General features: G+C 40.5%; 1 protein-coding gene across 2 annotated transcripts in view; it reads left to right on the top strand.

Annotated features, from left to right (window-relative positions):
* Window positions 1-12,462: 12,462 nt before the first annotated feature.
* LOC126336168 (uncharacterized) overlaps window positions 12,463-20,317 on the top strand; it is a 43,863-nt gene continuing 36,008 nt past the window's right edge. The window contains exons 1-2 of one of the 2 annotated variants that reach the window (XM_049999662.1): window positions 12,463-12,558; window positions 19,674-19,794. In XM_049999662.1, the coding sequence (XP_049855619.1) occupies window positions 12,527-12,558; window positions 19,674-19,794 (153 nt within the window). In that variant the 5' untranslated portion in view covers window positions 12,463-12,526. The remainder of the gene's footprint in view (window positions 12,559-19,673; window positions 19,795-20,317) is intronic. The other variant, XM_049999663.1, reaches the window with a different exon arrangement.

Below are 20,317 nucleotides of genomic sequence, written 5' to 3'. Positions count from 1 at the left end.
TAAGGCTCTCTCTCTCTCTCTCTCTCTCTCACACACACACACACACACACACAAACACACACACACAGAGGTGAGTGGTAATACGCTAAGGCGTTCAGAGTTTCCTTTCTGCGAAATCAGGACGATATGCTTCATCTATTGTGGCGACAGATAGCAAAGTGGTAGTTAATTATCCTAGAGGAATTTTTGGGAGCAAAGAAATCGTGCACGATGCTACAACCCACAGCGAGCGTGCAACAGCCATTATTTCAACTAGAGAAACATTAATGTTCTACGGAACTCAAGAACGTTGCGACTGAGTGAATTCAGTCAAGGCCAGAGTAGGGAATTAGCATTCCAGATCCAGCACGGAAACAAGGCCATTGCAGATGCCACTTGCTAAAGTACTATCGCGCATTAAGCCACAGTAACTTTCTCACTCCAACTTTCATATACTTTGGCCATTGAATATCAAAAGCTAGGATACTAACCTACCCTCACATTGAGTACATCAGTTTTGTTTTTCATTGGTTCAAAAAATGGTTCAAATGGCTCTGAGCCTATGAGACTTAACATCTGTGGTCACCAGTCCCCTAGAACTTAGAACTACTTAAACCTAACTAACCTAAGAACATCACACACATCCATGCCCGAGGCAGGATTCGAATCTGCGACCGTAGCAGTCGCGCGGCTCCGGACTGAGCGCCTAGAACCGCTAGACCACCGCGGCCGGCTCATTGGTTCAAAAATTAAATTTATTCCCCATCAACTTAGTGCACTGACCAGCTACGACAATGTAGTTAAATGAGATGATGAGAATTTTTAATAATCATTCTTTCTGGTGATAAAAATTTTCATATGTAGAGATAACGATTTTAATAATAATCATTTCAATATGTCCATTACTTAAATATTTTGTTATTGAGTGTCAAAAGTAATTGAACATGATTGTTGTTTATTGCTTGACCCCTGAAAGCAACAGGTGATAAATTATATTTAGAATAAAAAGGGGAATAGCTATTTTGTCTTTCTGGAATAGACCCCAAACTTTCACTTTTATTAATTCATGAATTCTAGGTACGTGACAGCAGCATTTCTAATGATTTTTGTTATAATCCACGCCTGATATTGGTTTACTTACAGAGCCAGGGTCATATTTATTTAGAATGTCTTTTTGACAACCTGGGCTTGAGAAGACAGTTCAAACGTTTTGTCCATTTGCACGCTAAGTGGTAAGCTAATATTGCACACATTAATATACTCACTGTGCCGATACAAAGCTCGGACGTACGACAGTAAAAAATCAATTCTTCAGAAGTTTTTTGGCCTCTATTGTAATTCTGAACGTAGAATTGCTTTAAACTCTACTGCTGGATGTAAAAAACAGGAAACTGTAAATTCGAACATATAATTTACGTCAAAGACACTCAGTGAAAAAGTTTGCCGAGGAAAGTACAGTTCATGTTCAAAAGAACGACTGTACTGGAATTTCTAGTCTATAGATGGAAACAAAGTAATTGCTTCACCCTGAATTTTTTTTACCCATGGTTATGTGGTTCAAATGGCTCTAAGCACCATGGGACTCAACATCTGAGGTCATCAGTCCTTTAGACTTAGAACTACTTAAACCTAACTAACCTAAGGACATCACACGCATCCATGCTGGAGGCAGGATTCGAACCTGCGATCGAAGCAGCAGCTTAGTTCCGGACTGAAGCGCCTAGAATAACTTGCCCACAGCGGCTGGCATGGTTATATACAAAATCGTTTCAAAGACATCAGATTAGCCAGTTTTGTTAGGTCACTCGCCCTAATTGGTTTTACTAGTACAAACTTTTATGAACACTTATTTTTACTCAGATCAGCTATTTTGATAATTTTACTGTGTATTTATCTCTCAAACGTAGAATTACTGACACAGTGCTTTGTGTGTCTCCCACTTCGGGGATTAGGACGAACCTATCACTTTGGAACCAATGCTTATTCCTTCATCCAAACTGCGTCTTATTTTCCTATTTGCTGGAAGTTTATTTACACGTCATCCTTGTAGAAGGTTCGAAAAGCCGCATTGGAACTTCGACGTGATCCAATTTCCACCCATGCCAGTGTCACTGCTGCTAGTCTGGCCATTTCTCCTTGTGCCTCTCGGAACAGCAGCAAACAGGGCTGCCTTGTCCAACCATGAGTTCCACTTTTTCACTGCCTTCATAACTGCATAGAATTCAAACCAAGAATCCGAGTTATATGTTGATTGATCAATGAACCGGATATTTTCTGCTGCATATTTGGAAGCCTAATGTAAAATAACCTACCCTTTAAGTAAACTTGCATAATCTTGTAATATTACAATCGGTAATGTGCGTGGTCATGGGTATGAAATGTCACTGCTTTGTCTTAAGGTGTGCATAGATCTACAAGTGACAGTCAAATGGAAACGAGACATGGAAGAATTAAGTAAACTACTTACCATTCCAAACGTAATTGCCACAACTATTAACACGTTTGCCCCACTGTGAGACACGATGGACAACACCCTCATGGAAAAATGTTTGGGTGCAATTTGCATCACGTGAAAGTTCCAATACGGCTTTTCAAACCTTCTACAGGGATGGCATGTAAATAAATTTCCAGCGAAAAGGAAAATAAGACGCAGTTTGCATGAAGGTATAAACCTTAGTTCCAAAGTGATAGGCTCGTCCTAATCCCCGAAGTGGGAGACACACAAAGCACTGTGTCAGTAATTCTACGTTTGAAAGATAAATACACAGTAAAATTATCAAAATAGCTGATCCGAGTAAAAATAAGAGTTCATAAAAGTTGGTACTAACAGAACTAATTTGGGTGGGTGACCTAAGAAAACTGGCTAATCTGATGTCACATATGGGAAATATTTTACATATAGGGGTAGCTGTACCTTGTTTGGAGAAATCGTCATAAGGGTTGAAAGAGAGCAGATCCTGTCGTCAGTAACTGTCGAAACTCAGTGACGCAGTAAGCTGAAGGAGTAGTTTAATTAATGTCGCTGATTGAATATACAAAATAGAGTAGGGAGGGATCTTGAGTGTTAAAAAAATGTTATAGTTTCTACAGCGACGATAACTACAGACTTGTCGTGCTTTGATAATAATGGAGACAGTTATATCGCGCCACTGCGCCATTATTCGCCACTGTCATGGTTATTGTTGTTGTCTTCAGTCCTGAGACTGGTTTGATGCAGCTCTCCATGCTACTCTATCCTGTGCAAGCTTCTTCATCTCCCAGTACTTACTGCAACCTACATCCTTCTGAACCTGCTTAGTGTATTCATCTCTTGGTCTCCCTCTACGAGTTTTACCCTCCACGCTGCCCTCCAATGCTAAATTTGAGATCCCTTGATGCCTCACAACATGTCCTACCAACCGGTCCCTTCTTCTTGTGAAGTTGTGCCACAAACTCCTCTTCTCCCCAATTCTATTCAATACCTCCTCATTAGTTACGTAATCTAGCCATCTAATCTTCAACATTCTTCTGTAGCACAACATTTCGAAAGCTTCTATTCTCTTCTTGCACAAACTATTTATCGTCCATGTTTCACCCTCCATACATGGCTACACTCCATACAAATACTTTCAGAAACGACTTCCTCACACTTAAATCCATACTCGATGTTAACGAATTTCTCTTCTTCAGAAACGCTTTCCTTTCCATTGCCAGTCTACATTTTATATCTTCTATACTTCGACCATCTTCAGTTATTTTTCTCACCAAATAGCAAAACTCCTTTACTACTTTAAGTGCCTCATTTCCTAATCTAATTCCCTCAGCATCACCCGACTTAATTCGACCACATTGCATTATCATCGTTTTGCTTTTGTTTATGTTCATCTTATATACACCTCTCAAGACACTGTCCATTCCATTCAACTGCTCTTCCAAGTCCTTTGCTGTCTCTGACAGAATTACAATGTCATCGGCGTACCTCAACGTTTTTATTTCTTCTCCATGGACTTAAATACCTACTCCGAATTTTTCTTTCGTTTCCTTTACTGCTTGCTCAATATACAGATTGAATAGCATCAGGGGAGAGGCTACAATCCTGTCTCTCTCCCTTCCCAACAACTGCTTTCCTTTCATGTCCCTCGACTCTTATAACTGCCATCTGGTTTCTGTACAAATTGTAAATAGCCTTTCGCTCCCTGTATTTTACCCCTGCCACCTTTAGAATTTGAAAGTGAGTATTCCACTCAACATTTTCAAAAGCTTTCTCTAAGTCTACAAATGCTAGAAACGTAGGTTTGCCTTTCCTTAATCTATTTTCTAAGATAAGTCGTAAGGTCAGCATTGCCTCACATGTTCCAATATTTCTACGGAATCCAAACTGATCTTCACCGAGGTCAGCTTCTACCAGTTTTTCCATTCGTCTGTAAAGAATTCGCGTTAGTATTTTGCAGCTGTGACTTATTATTCGCCACTGTCCTCGTAAGTAAGATCATACTAACTATCTCACTGTGCGACTTTCTCGGCGTTTTGTGATAATCGCAAATGGCCTTAGGCCGCAATAGAAAGGATGAACGTAATAGAAATGGAGACTCCTTTGTTAAACTGTACCAACCACCATTTCTATATTCTTGCCGCTAATGAGTAAATTTCTGTATGGCACAATTTTTTAACTGCCTTCCTTAAATGTGTGTGATAAATGCTCTTCAAGGATATTATCATTTTTTTCTACGTAGCAACATACTGATAGGTTAACAGTTTGAAAGTTGAAAAACGAAAGCTGTCCTCAACCTGTACGTTAATTTGAGCACAACAGTGCTTTATTTGAGAGGGTCCTGTTAGAGGTGGAATGCCCTTCAGTTCCTCCACTTCTAAACTGACTTTTCCCACCAGTTCTTGGGGCACCTCTAGATTAATGTGCATTCCGTGGCACGGTGCAATTGTCATTGCCCACAAATCACTTTCAGAGGTGAAAGAAGCGGTAAGTGACAGGAAAAAAATTGACAGGCTGACAGTGGATTCAGCGGCCCAGCTCTTAGGATCTGTAGTTTAACAGTAAGCGCTTAGCCACTGACCCCTAACTCTTTTTATTTCACAACTGGCGTATCTAGTAAAATAACATCTCCCCTGACTCAGCAACGCATCATCTGCACGTCACGAGCATTATGAACCATTTCTATGCTGGGCGACTACCGATAGGCTACATGTATAAAAGGCCATATGCAGTTGCACGCTAAGGGCGCCATACGCGGCTGACGATACGCTTGAGATGTCTCGGTTCTCATGAATGCATTTTACTTCTAATTTATTCTTCAGTCTAAGTTTCACATATTTTAATGCATAACATATTCGACCTCTCTGGGTCACCTTCGGATCTAAAACAAAGTAAAACTAAATAAATATGTATTATTATTTTATATTAAGTATACTGTACAGATAGGACATGTTGCTGACACAACTATACAGGTAAATTCTACATTTATGTACAATTATTTACCACGGTATGAAGTACTAGTTAGTTTCATTTTGTTTTAGATCTGAAGATGATCTAGAGAGATGGAAACATGTCAAGTAATAAAAAATGTGCAACCTAGACTGAAAAATAAATGAGAATTGTTAGATATCAGTATGGGTGCTGTTCCCTCGCGAGGAATATTTTGGCTGCAGAATATATTTCTTTTGCTTCTTGAGAACAAAGCTCTAGATCAGGCCAAACAGTATTGATTGATAGTGTTGCTGGATGACCTCCTATGGGATATCGTGCCAAATTCTGTCCACTTAGCGCGTTGGATCGTTAAAATCTAGAGATTGTTGGAGGGCACTGCCCATGATGCTCCATACGCTCTCAATTCGGGAGAGTTTCAGTGACATTTCCAGCAAAGGTAGGATTCGGCGAGCACGAAGACAAGCAGGAGAAACCCCCGCCGTGTGCAGGCGGGATTATCCGGCCGAAACGTAAGCTCAGAATGGCTTGCCATGAAGGGCAATAAAACGGGCTGTTGAATATAGTCGGCGTACCACTGTGCACGGATGACAGCCAAAAGGGTCCTGCCATGAAATGAAACGGAACCCCAGGCAATCAGTCCTGAATATCAGGCCACATGGAGAGCGATGGCTAGGTTGGTTTCCCACCATAGTCCCAAGCGTCTCCAGACACACATTCGCTGGTCATCAGGTCTCTGTTCGAAGCGGGACACATAAATAAGATTCCAGACCGAAGACGACTGTCTCCGCTTTTGGGCGGCTAACTGTGTGGTAACGATTGCCAGTCTTGGTTGCGAGGTGAAGGCAGAGATCACCATCTGTAACACCGTTGACAGGTCGACTACAGACCTTTGGTACAGAGCTGAGTGGAGGGTCTAAATCAGCGGCTCAGACGGTGCTGCGACCGCGTAGGTTGCAGATTTCTCGACTTACTCCTTAAGCTGTTGGGGTTTCAGATTCTGCTTAAATAGTTCAGGGGCCCATTACACACAGCTGGTGGTTTCAAGGGTAACAGTGGCACTGTGGAATTAAATGGGCAGTTTTCCGGTTAGAAGGTCTCGGGAAGATATTGAAAGGGTTTCTGTCTCAAAGGGTGCACGATGAACAAATGAAGAGGGTAGACAGAGCAATAGTCAGTATTGTAGCTTTCAATTGTTTTAGCTGTGTAGGGAATGAACCAGAGCTCCAAGCGCTAATGGAAACCAGTGAAGCTCAAATCGTTACAGGTACCAACAGCTGGCTAAAACTGAAGGTAAGTTCAGCTGAAATATTGTCAAAGGACTTAATAGTGTTCAAAAGGAGAGGGCAAATACAGCTGGCGGTGGGGTGTTTGTTGCTGTATGTAGTTTATCTTGTAGCGAAATTAAGTAGATAGTTCCTGTGAATTAGCGTGGGTAGAGGTCATTCTTGACAACCTAAATGTAATAGTAATTAGTTCCTTTTACCAACCCCTGACTCAGGTGATTCAATTGCTAAACGGTTCCAAGAAAACGTATCTCTTCAAATAGGTACGCCAGTCATGTAATTATAGTTCGTGGTGACATCAATCTGCACTCTATATGTTAGCGAAAACACACGTGTAAAGCCAATGACAGGTACAAAACATCGTCAGAAGTGGTATTAATTGCTTTCTCCGAAAATCATTTTGAGCAATTAGTTTATAAGGCCACTCGAAGTGTAAGTGGTTGCGAAAACATACTTAACCTAGTAGTAATAAATAATACTGAGCAAATAGGGACTGTTACAGGGATTAGTAACCACCGATCACTGCAACATCCAAATCCGCCAAAAGTAAACGTAAAATATGTGTATTAAAAAAAAAAGATAACTATGTAATTGTAGACCATATATGGCTTACATTAAAAGAAACAGAAAGTGGGAAGAGTTACACTGAATAAACTAATAAAAGATGGTACTAATCCATCAAGATACACAAAACAGTCCATAACACTATTGCAAGTAACCGAAAAAGCATACCAAATTTAAAAGAACACAATATCTCTAAGACTGGCGATTTTTTACTGAAGCTCGAAACTTACCTGGCATTGGTAATATTACCGGTGTCAGCTCCACTAAAATCAAGTCATTTAACACAGTGTTCCGGATTTCACTCACCAAAGAAGACGAAGTAAATGTTCCACAATTAGAACCAACAACAGCATGAGTAACTTAGAAGTAGTAGTAGGTCTAGCGAAGCATCTTAAATCCCTTAAGAAAGGTAAAACTTCCGGCCCAGATTGTATATCAATTTGGCTCCTTTCAGAAGAGAATGTGCTGATATAATAGCCCGATGCTTTGCAATCATGTACAACCACTCCCTTTGCGAAGGATCTGTACCTAAAGACTGGAAAGTTGCGCACGTCACGCCAATACTCAACAAAGGAAATGGGGATAATCTGATGAATTATAGGCCCATATCGCTGACGTCGATTTATAGTAGGATTCTGGAAAATGTACTGTGTTTGAACCGTGTCAGTTACTTCGAAGTTAACGGTCTATTGTCACATAGCACTGATTCAGAAAATATTGTTCTTGTGAAACGCAATGGCACGAATCACAAAACTGACTTCGTATGTACAGATTTCCAGAAGGCTTTTGATACTGTTCCTTGCAAAAGACTTCTAATCAAATTGCGTGCCTATGGAGTATCGCTTCAGTTGAGGGACTGGATTGGCGATTACCTGTCAGAAAGGTCACAGTACGTAGTAATCGACGGAAAATCATAGAGTAAAACGGAAGTAATATATAACATTCCCCAAGGAAGTGTCACAGGCTGTTGTCTTTCCTAAACTATATAAAATAGATGGGAAACAATTTGAGCAGCCCTCTTAGATTGTTTACGGATAATGCTTTCATTTACCATCTAGTAAAGTTATCAGAAGATCAAAACCATTTCCAAAATGAATAAGATACTATATCTACGAGGATTGGAACTTTAATATAAGCAACTATGTATTTACAGCTCGTACAAAATAGATACGTATTTCAAAGTTTTACTGACCTTCAAAGTAGACACCGGCATTGTGTACAACCCGTTGTCATCGATGTGGAAGTCGTAGCACACTCTTAGCAGTGCCAGTTGTGTTGACAGTTCGAGCGGCGCGGTCTATTGCCCGACGAATTTGTAGTAGGCCGTGAAGTGTTTCCTTTAGTTTATAAATCGAGTTGGACTCACGAGGGCTTAAGTCAGGGGAGTGCAGTAGGTGGTGTAGCGCTTAGCAGCCTTATCAGTTAAACAAATCAGTAACAGCTTGCACTGTACGTGCTTGAGCATTGTCCTGCAAAATGATGGCCAGGTCCTGCAGAAAGTGCCATCACTTCTGTCTCTAAGCTGGTCGTAGCTTGTGTTCCAAAAACGAGCAACATAGGGACAGAAGTGATGACACTTTCTGCACGACTTGATCATCATTTTGCAGGACAATGCTCAGGCACGTACAGTGCAAGCTGTTACTGATTTGTTTGACTGATGGGGCTGATAAGTGCTACACCACCTACTGCACTCCCCTGACTTAAGCCCTCGTAAGTTCAGCTCGATTTCTAAACTGAAGGAAACACTTCACGGCATTCGCTTCAGAACTGCTACAAATTCGCCGGGCAATAGACTGCGCCGCTCGAACTGTCAACACAACTGGCATTGCTAAGAGTATCCTACGACTTCCACATCGCTAGCAACAGGTTATACATAACGCTGGTGACTACTTTGAAGACCAGTAAAACTTTGAAACGCGTATCTATTTTGTACGAGCTGTAAATAAATAGTTGCGACTATTAGAGTTCCAACTTTCGTTTATGGTGCGAAAGTAGCAACTGTCTCTGAATAAGGAAAAATGGAAGATCAAAACGAAAAAAAATCCGTTAAGTTTCAGTTACACGATAAGTCAACATATTTTAAGGCTGCCAATTCAAATAATTGCCTAAGAATTGCTATTACGACCAACTTAGATTAGAATGATCACATAGATACTGTTGTGGGGAAGGCTACCTAAAGATTGCACCTTATCAGCAGAACACTTGTAAGATGCAACAGGTTTACTAAAGAGACTCCTACACTACATTTGCCTGTTCTCTGTCTACAGTATTAATATGCCGTGTGGGACCCTTACCAGGTAATATTGATGGAGGTCATCGAAAAAATTCAAAGAAGGACAGTTCATCTTGTGTTATCACGAACTAGGGGAGAGAGTGTCACGCATATGATAAACGAATTGGGGAGGCAATCATTAAAACAAAGACTTTTTCGTTGCGGCGCAATCATTCCACGAAATTTCAATCACCAACTTTCTCTTCAGAGCGTGAAGATATTTTGTTGGCGCCCGTCTGCACACTGAGGAATGATCATCATAATAAAATAAAAGGAATCAGAGCTCGTACAGAAAGATTTCAGTACTCATTTTTCCTACGCCCAGTTCGAGACGCGAATGGTAGAGAAAGAATCTGAAGGTGGTTCGAATAACCTTCTGCGAGGCATTAATGTGTGAATTGCAGAGTGTTCATGTAGAAGCAGAAGTCAAGAAAAGGCTAAATGCGAAAGCATTTGAACACATTTTACAGCTTTGTGTATTGCGCAAACATGACAATGCACCCCACCATAAAGTAGTATCTGTGTGGCAATGGTTTGTGGACAATGAGATTCCTGAATGGACTGGCCTGCTCAGAATCGCGACTTGAATCCACTGGAACACCTTTGGGATGAGATAGATCGTCGACTTCGCTCTAGGCTGCAGCGTCCAACATCTCTATCTTCTCTGGTTTCGGCTCTTGAGAAAGAGTGGGTTGCCATTCCTACACAGGCAGTATTATTTAAAACGTCGCCAGCATTGTTCAAGCTATCAGAAAGGCCAAAGGACAAAGATTATCTTCCATTTACCGTGTTACCCGCGTACACCAAGAGACCAATTTAGTTTATTTGCACAAAGCCTACATGGTATTATAAGACGTCGTTACCATTATTGATTTTACAGTGAATCATTTTCAAATTTTCTTGAGAACGGATACAGTCGCTCATCTGTAATCAGCGTTCTTCTTCTTTCTTCCGTCGTTTTACCCTCTTTGGGGTACGCTGGATCAAATGATTCAAATGGCTCTGAGCACTATGGGACTTAACTTCTGAGCTCATCAGTCTCCTAGGACTTATAACGACCTAAACCTAACTAACCGAAGGACATCACACACATCCATGCCCAAGGCAGGATTCGAACCTGCGACAGTAGCGTTCGCGCGGTTCCAGACTGTAGCGCCTAGAACAGCTCGGCCACCCACGCCGGCTACGCTGGTTCAACCATTTCATTGTGCGTAGTTTTTTCCTTTAGAGCTCAGTATTGCTTTATTCTTTCTGATCTTCTTTTCCTCTGTTCTTCCGTGATGAAGGGTTTGGACTTTTGTGTAGATTTGTCTTGGAACCTTATGTTTTCATCTTTAGTAATTAATTTGGCTGTTCGATCGATAAAGGAATTTTCTGAAATCTTTCATTCTGCTAGGTCTTTCTCAGTTTCTTTAAACCAATTGGGTTTCGTTTTGCGGTTACAGAAAAAGTCGAAGATTTGTTTAGATAATCTGTTGGAATTCATTCTGAGAAGACGACTATAAAAACTTATTCTCCTTTTTCTCAGAGTATCTGAAAGTTTTTCAGTTTTCTAGTAGAGAGTTTCATTTTTGATGTATGTAATCTTATCGTCTTTAAATTTTGGTCCTACGATTTTTCGTAACATTTTTCTTTCCTTAAGCTCAGGTTTCTCCATCTGGCCTTTGAAATTCATCTTTAGTGTTTCTGCTCCATACAGTGCTTTTGGCTTAATCACTGTCTTGTAATATGTTATTTTGGACCACCATGAAATGGAGTTTTTGTTGTATGTATTTTTTATTAGTTGGAAGGCCAATTCAAGTTTGTCTTTTCTGGATTCCATTGCTTTGCCTTCCGCAGCATTCCAACTAATCCATTCTCCGAGATATTTGAATTCTTTTGTTCTTGAACTTTGATGTATTTACATGAGTGCTTGATGTTTGTCAAGATCTCAGTTTTTTCAAAGGAGATGGGCAGACCTATTTTAGGTGCTTGTTTCTTTAGTTCAAGGATTTGCTCCCGTGCTTCTTCCATTGTTTCAGCATACAGGGCCATATCATCTGCAAAAGCAGTGCAATTTTTTCTTTAAGGTTCTTTCATTTTGCAACCCAATCTTATACCACTCTTAATATTTGTGTTCCATTCTCAAGCGCACAACTGACCATTAATGGTGAGAGCCCATTCCCCTGTCGCACTCCTGTTTTTATTTCAAAGAGTTCCGATAATTCGCCCATAAATTTAACTTTCGAAAATGTATTTGTAAGGGTCGCTTTCATAATATTAGTTGTTTTCTTATCCAAACCCATTTCTTCCAGGCCTGATAATAGAGATTCTCTATCAATCGAACCGTATGCTTTTTGAAATCAATGGAGGAGATTACGTATGTCTTTGCCCTTCATTTTTGGTATGCCATGATGTTTTTGAGGTTTAGTATTCGTTCCGAACATGATCTAATCTTTCTAAAACCTCCCTAGTATTCCCAAATTTGCAGGTCCAATTGCAGCCCTGCCCTGTTCAAAAGGACTTTAGAAAGAATCTTGTATGTTATATCCAGCAGTGATATTCCTCTGTAATTGTTGGGGTCTGTCTTTAAACCTTTCTTGTGGATAGGATGAATGAGAGCTGTTCTCCATTCTGTGAGGATCTCTTCTTCTTTGCAGATTTTATCGAAAACACACGATGTACATGCATTTTTGTCAGCCTTTTTCCATATTTCGGCCACTATTTGGTTCTCTTCGGACGCTTTGTTGCTTTTAAGTTTTGAAATGACCTTCTGTAGTTCTTCAGCTTTCGTTTGATAAACATGCGCTGTTTCTCACTTTAGTAGGCTTTAGAAACAGAAATGCGTCGTCCTTTTACCAATACCTTTACGTAACCACTATGTGCAATAGCCTGCAGGTAAACAACAAATGCCAGCTGAGGCGCTTAGGTTAATCCTCCCTGATCCCCCAGACATGGCCGACTGCATTGGCATCGACAGTACTGCCATTCGTATCGTGACAGGTAGTTAAGGAGCACCTCTGCAACATGGGCGCTTCGTTGTGGTCAATGAAACTCAGGTAAATATCAAAGGAAACTACATGGTGTTATATTTAAGAACACTGTCACAGTGTTGATTCTTACATATTAACAAATTTAGAAGTTCGTGATGAAGGAAGCTACATAGCAGCATTATATTGTCTACTATGAATTGTAAATTGTATAGCTCTTATCATTTCGCTTTAAGGGGAGACGGAAGGCAATTTTTATCCCAATTCTGCCAATGCTATTTTACACTTTGAATAGGTACATTTTTCAAAAAAACTATAAGTGATAAAACAATGAAATTTTTACTGCGTATATATAACATATATGCCTCAACGTACAAGTAAATGAACATAATACCTCTTACGGTTTTGAAGGAAAAAATCTTATTCTTTCACTAGTAAAATTTAACTGTTTTTGTACATTAATTATTATAGCACAGTTACTGATTGTTTGGTGGTTGTCAGTTTACTTGTAATAACTTATTACGATGTGCAGTACAAATTAACCAAATTTCATGTTCCTAGCCCCATTAGTTTATCAAATAATGGTACCTGAAAGTAAAAAAAATGTAGTTTTGAGAAAAACCCGTTTAAAGTTTAATATGCAATTCTAGTTAGTTATTGATGAGAATTACTTGCCACTAATATTTTCCTGCACCACACTGAGCATCATCTGAATCATACTGATCTTTTCTTCTCTTGGTCCCTCTTCTTTTCTGTCTGCCTTCTTTTGTGCATTTTAAATTAGCAATACCTGCATTACGGATTATCTCTTTAGCTATTTGCACCAAGGATTTTGCAGTATATCCACTAGATCTCATTCCCAATAATTCCAAAACATCCAGTTTTCTAATTACACCATCACTGAAGCATAAAAGTGCATCATATACACCAAATTTTAGGGTTGTAAGCTGAAAAAATACAGTTTTCGGCAACCCGTTCCAAATGACTGAATTCACATATTCATTTAAATTTTGGGTTTTCTCATGAAGACATTTCTTCAATATGAGTTTAATTTAATTCCTTCTTGATGCAGGTAAAGAATGTTTGTTGTCACATCTGGCACTTCTCCTGTACTTCCACCAAGTGTCAGGAACATTCGGGCAAAGACCGTGCACTGGATTTTCATTTGTGGAAAGCTTGTGGAAAAAGATAGCCCATACAGCTTTTTTCATGTTTTCAAAATTCCCTACATTTCTTCTTATGGCCAAGTCATAATAATCCTGTAATCGATATTTCAACATTTGCCAGGCGACCTTTACCACCTATCTTATTGCCATCTTCCAATACTGTTTTTGACTTTACTTTCAATAATCTTCTCAGCTGGACCCCATTCTCTTCTGGACATGCCCAAAACACACTAATTTGGAAATTGTGACATTAGGACCATAGGATTCTTCTGCACATACCCAGCCATAAGCCTTGCTGTCACCGTCCCCAGATTGCACAGAGCGTCAGGAAAACCATCATATCCCACGAAAAAACTGTCGTATTTATGTGAAACAAAACTGTTTCACGCAGGATATACCAGGCATTTCAAATATGCTAAAATCCAAGAATCGAGTTTTTGAAGCCCCACTTGCCTTCCGTCTCCAATTAAATGATATTGCAAAATATCCTAAGAAATAAATGTATCAACGAGATCCTCGCCAGGCCGTGAAGGCCCAAGGGATGCCTACCCGTTTTGTCATCCTCTGTCTTGCGTAGGTATGGAGGGGCACGTGATAAGCACACTGCTCTCCTGGCCGTTTTGTAGGCATTCCAGATCATGGAGCGGCTACTACTCGATCAAATAGCTCCTCAGCTGGCATCACGAGGCTGAGTGCATCCTGTACCAGTCCTCCTACCGAGGAAAAATCCCTTGGCAGTACCGGGAACCGAACCCGCGACCTCCACATGGAAGCCATCTAGGCTGACAACAAGTACTTAAACACGTCAGTCAAAACGTAAAAATCGTATCGCATTATTGGCTGGAATGTCCCATGGGGTGAGTTCAGCCATGTGTCGGAAAGGGTATGCTTCGTTCGCGCACATTGGCCTCTTTCCTTGTGGAGATGCAGTACATAGAGTGTAGCTGAGTTAATGGATGCGTAGGTAGTGTCGTGTTTGTGTCGTACGACGATGATCAGAGGAGGGAGATAGTGAAGCCTGATGCGGGTACACGGTCCACTCCTCTTGAATAGCATGGTGGGGGGCTGCTGAGCTTAACGACCCCATTCGACAGATGGAACACCATCAGTAGTGTCATATGACCTTGTTTCATGAGACTATGCGGAGAGGTCTGAAATTTATATTATTGTTTGACATTGTCAGTGTGGGGAGAAATGCGATCTGTTGACTTAAACATGTTTGGATAAAAATTACCGGCCATCTTCATATCAGTCTAAAATTTCGTTCAGTTTGTGACACTCATTACACATCATCGTATTTCTAGAGCTAAGTCGCCCTAAAGTAAAAATTTTTGTTTGTGGTGTAACTCAACAGTGTTAATCACTAATCAAATATTGTTACAGTGCCCATTTTTCTACAGACACGTACAAACGATTCACAGTTATGATAGTTGCAACTTCCATGTGTGGATGTAAACAAGATGTCATTTCTATCATTTGTAATGGGAACCAGGAAGTGTCTGTGTGACAGACAACGATATGTAATGAGTGTCACACACTGAACAACATTTTAGTTTGACCTGATGGCTTGGTAATGAGCCGAAACCGGTAATCAGCAAAGAAAAATTGCGATCTTGAAGTAGGAATTTCTGGTAGGCTACTTCATCTAGGTCATGCAAAATCTCCTGTAATAGTCGGTATTTGAGCTGAAATAATGTTTCTGAGAATACACAATCATGCTCAAAGCAGACCCCTCAGGATGTGTTGACAATGAAGGAACGACACTGGTCTTTCTGCAGTCAGATGGTCTGATAATTATAGTACTTATATTGTTGGAAAGTAGAGATCTATTCCTCTTGTTGTTTTCAGTATCATTGCAGAAACAGATACTACGAGGCCCTTGTAGCGAGTGGAGTTTCTCCACTCAGCCACAGTGATAACTATACATTTTCACTAGTGTGCTAGTATTTACAAATAATTTAATACAGCAAAATATGTGAACATACTTAAATACGAATGTAGTTCTATGCCTACATCTGGCACAGTTGGTTCACACATATGAACCTGTACTGATCTTACAAAATGAATCATAAAGTTCAGCGATGATTTCTTCTGGTGGATGAGAAATTATGCATGCTAACTCCAAGAGATGGCTTCATATTTGCTCCTACAATCGATGGACATGCAGTTGCCGATTAATCGACGGTCTAGAGCACATTGGACCGTGTAACTGGTGTACATTAGACTTTTAAAAGTATCCTCTTGTAGCTCAGTTCACTCTCTCTCACTATGCAGTTTAATTTTTGGTGAGAAGACTGTTGCTGCGATCATATATCAGCCATAATCACTGATGCAGAGTAGGTATTTCTGTGGAACAAGAAGGTAATCTGCATTGATGTGTTTCATAGATGTATCTACTCATTTACAGATAACGCGACTTTGCTATATCCATATTCTGGATTTTAGGAAACCACCATTGGATGAAACTCACGATCTATCATCACTCCCACACTGATGTGTATGCTGGCGTTGATGATAAGCGTATAAGTAAGGTTAAATAACGTTAATTTCATGTTGGGCGGCATCTCCTCAGGTGAAAGCTGTCTTGCTATGCGTTTTGACACTCTTACTGTTCGAAATTTCTGACACAACTGAATGAATGAATAAACTATCAACTGCTTCCCATAAATAATCTATGTATACAATTTTTATGTGTATAGTCACAACATCTAAGAAAGTTGGTCAGATTTTTTTATGAATAAAGCATCTACCCTTAGAGCTATAGCAGCTATAGGATTTTATTAACTTTTATTTCACATTTGGGCACTGACTGCTTATGGACGAAGGAACTGGAGCTACTATTATCTCCTCCTCATCTGCTTGTGTGTGGGCAAGCATCTAGAGCCCTTCTGCTCCTAAGGACTTGGCTGCTGTTGCTGTGACCTCACCCAACATGCGCAGCTGTGGGATGGAGTGTGGCGACCATCACGATGCGATGGTCCAGGGGTGGTCATGGGGGTTGGTGGGGTGGACTGTTGAGCAGGCTGATGAGGCTGACTGTCAGGCAGTCAAGACTGGTTACATAAGGCTTGGAGGGATATGGCTTTGCTGTTAACCCACCTATCCCCCCAGGTGGCATTAGCTACAGCAGCAGGTTGACAGTAGTCCTATGCTATGGTATAATGAATCAGAGTACTGCTTGATGCACAGGCCCTTGATGATCTCTGTTCACTGTGCCCAGCCTAGGTAGCGATGATGGATACAATGATATTTGGAATGTAGCTATAGTCTGTGTGACTTTTTTAATGTGCTTCTTCTTTGGACAATTTCAGTGAACTATAAAACACTTCATTGATAGAATGGGGTTGGGGGAAATATGATAAATTTTGTTGTAGATATTTTTATATATACATTTCGTTCATTCAGTTCTACAATACTGTGCAAATAATAGACTTTTACAGGCCTTAAATTCAGCATGAATCACATTCAACCCTACAGGAGCAACGACGTACATGTGTATACCATCTGCATATACGACTTCTACAGATTATCTGTTTATGGGATCAATTGTTATAGACTTTGGCAGTAGAGGACTACAGGCATTTATACATTGTTCTAACTGTCTCATACTTCCACTATACTTGTCTAAATAGCCTGTAAAGTCATAGTTTGCAGTTGTATGTGTACCAGGGACAAAATCTGCCTGTCGTGGCCACTAACACTCTGAATAGTTCACGAAAATTGACGAAACTTGCATATTTAATGTACGAGTATATGTGTGTCCTCCTAAAGTTATTTACAGCATTGCTTCTGCAAACATATCGACTGTGGATACCTTTCTTCCAAACGTATAGACGTCAATAAGAGTAAGTCACGGGTCTTATTCAGTCACCATCTTCCTCACAATGTATGTCATAATACAGCACTCCGTACCGAGCCGTTGGACATCCTCCACTTCAGTTAACACGTCTGTCACTATCTGGCGCCAGGCCGACATTCACACATTTAGATCCGTTAACAAATTGTAGGTACCTCTTAACTGAGACAGATGCGACGGCTGGTGCCGTGGCTGTGGTGGGTCAGAATAGTCTGATAAAACAATAAAATATAAACCAATCCGCAGAATATTTAAGTGACGCCACTGAATAATAACCATATTGCAGCGTTTCCAAGGGTTTCATTAGACAAGATGGAAGAGGGTCAGAAGAAAATTAAGCCCGATAGCCAGAAACTAATTTTAGTTTTGAACTGAGGATCCACAAATGAGCGAAAAATAGCATTCACATTCTTTTTACCAGAACGGTTGTTGACCAGCGTTATCGACTGTAGGTTACACCAGTTCGAATCATTGGCCAAAGCGCATATTATTTTATGTCTCTGAATTTCCCATAGAGTTTCTGGAGCCAGTTTTATATTCTTCCACAATTGCAACTTTACTTTTCATTCGACAGTCATGTCGTTAATATTATTGGCAATCCAGACACTTTGCAATTTTTCCTTTTGTAGAGCATGCTTCATTAGTAACAAATGAAAATCGTTTGACTAACAATCGATTGACTATTATCTTCTGCTTACTAGTTTCTTTCATAAAGTTTAAACCATACATATTATGAAACTGGATGGAAGTATGTCTGTTCCCCATCTCCTCCTAAACCACTGGATCGATTTCTACCAGCCATGGTACACGTTATCACTTATTGTCTGGAAAGAACCACTGTGTGTAAGAACAACCTACCTCAGTAAAGGATGGGGGTAAAAAAGAAGTGTAGCTCACGACGCGCAAATAGCCAGACTTCATTCATCCAGTATTTGAGAATGAGAGCACTTAGCGACCGCCAAAAAACTTTACAAGTAATTTCAATCCTTACGATACTTTTTCTTGATGATTCCCCTTCAACATGATGAAAGGAGAAACGTTTCTCTCTTACTACATATTTTCGCTGTTCACACAGTAAAACTGCCACACCAGATATGACTTTTAAATATGTTACTCCTTTACTACTAACTCTATGTGCAGCACATTATGCAGACAGTATTTACATATACCACTGAATATATTTGCGAAAATATATCGTTGTACTACACACAGTTCACGAGATGTGACATCACAAACACTGCGATGCGTGAAAACGAAACCGCAGGGTGCTAATTCGCACGAGATACTGGTCAAATTTTGTACGAATACTGTGTGAAATCTGTTAAATGTATATGAAACATAATATGTGACTGTTAGTACGTGTGCAAAGCCACAGGTAAAAAGCACCTTCTGGACTCCTGTATCGTTTTCGACGAAACTTTGTTCACGTATTACTTTCTATCTCAAAGTAAATATTGTGGGGGTAAAAACCATCAAGCTCCTGTTGGGGTGACGGTGAAAATGTGAAGAGAGAAGGAGTAGGAGGAAGTGGGCAGAGAGAGGTTGGAGGTAGACATGGACTTAAAGGGGATAAACAGAAGATAGAGGATGAGGAGGGGATGGACACAGGGGAAAGGAGCAGATGAACAGAGTGGGGGGGGAGGGGGGAGCATGTGGACGGAGGGAGTGTGGAGGAGCAGATGGACAGAAGGACAGGGTGGGGGCAAGAACAGATCGACGGAGATAAGGGCGAAAGGGAAAGGACAGCGAGTGGGAGGTGGAGAAGGTCAACAGGAGAAGGAGGAGGAACGAGTAGGAAATATACACATATTGGGGGGGGGGGGGGAGAGGAACAGGTGTATAGAGAGATGGGGGGAGGTGGCGATCGACTAACAGAATTTTGGAATAAACACGTACCACAGCACACGTGCTAGTGTTACTGCAGATTGTTCCTGTAGAGATGTCGCTCTCAGTTTTTAATTTTTTAATATTAATTTTTAACAGATTTCGCATAACATGAGTAACAGCGATTTCATGCATAATTAACGACTTGAGGCACAGCAAAATTCAGTTCTGCTGTTTCTATCAACATTGCCAAATAGTATTTTCATTCTCAAACTGAAAATGTTGCTGTAATTGTGATGACGTAAAATCGCTATAATTCATGAGAAATCTCGTTTCAGCAAGGCTCTTATGCTGATCATACTAGCAGAGATGGTGTCATTAGAATCCCTTCAAGCAGTTGACTATGGATCCGTCAACATCAGACTGAAATGCTTCGCGGAACCCAACACTGCAAGGCGGGTGAGTATTTACTGCCTGCACTGCTGCCCATTAAAACTGTAACAACAGGACAGTTAGCAAATAACGAAATTTTATTTATTGTGTGTATACAGCACAGCGGGAACAACAAGTTATTAAATTTATTGCTGATTTGGGGGTACATAGAATGCGAAATTTATTACACGGAGGTACCACCTATGACGACAACGGCTGTAAACCGGCTGAACATCAAGTCAAACTAAGCTTAGATGACAGATACGGGTATGTCACTCTATCCTGCCCCAGCTGTATGCCAGAGTTCATTAATTTTAATCACTACAAGTTACAGTCTTTCAGCAGCTCTGACCAGATATTTTCAATGAACTGAAAAATTTTGATCCACTTTCGCCAAGAACCGAACCACCATCGAGTACTGAGTGTTTTTTCGCACTTCTGTAGTGTCGTATTAATAGGTTATGTCCGTAAGTGGCAAAACGGAAGAGGAGCATACAGCTGAAATCTTCTGGCCAAGATACGGGAGATCATCCAGAAGAAGCGTCGGCGT

This window comes from Schistocerca gregaria, chromosome 2 (genome assembly GCF_023897955.1).
Source record: "Schistocerca gregaria isolate iqSchGreg1 chromosome 2, iqSchGreg1.2, whole genome shotgun sequence".
NCBI classification, from domain to species: Eukaryota; Metazoa; Arthropoda; class Insecta; order Orthoptera; family Acrididae; genus Schistocerca; species Schistocerca gregaria.
This window is presented reverse-complemented; position numbering and strand designations above follow the sequence as displayed.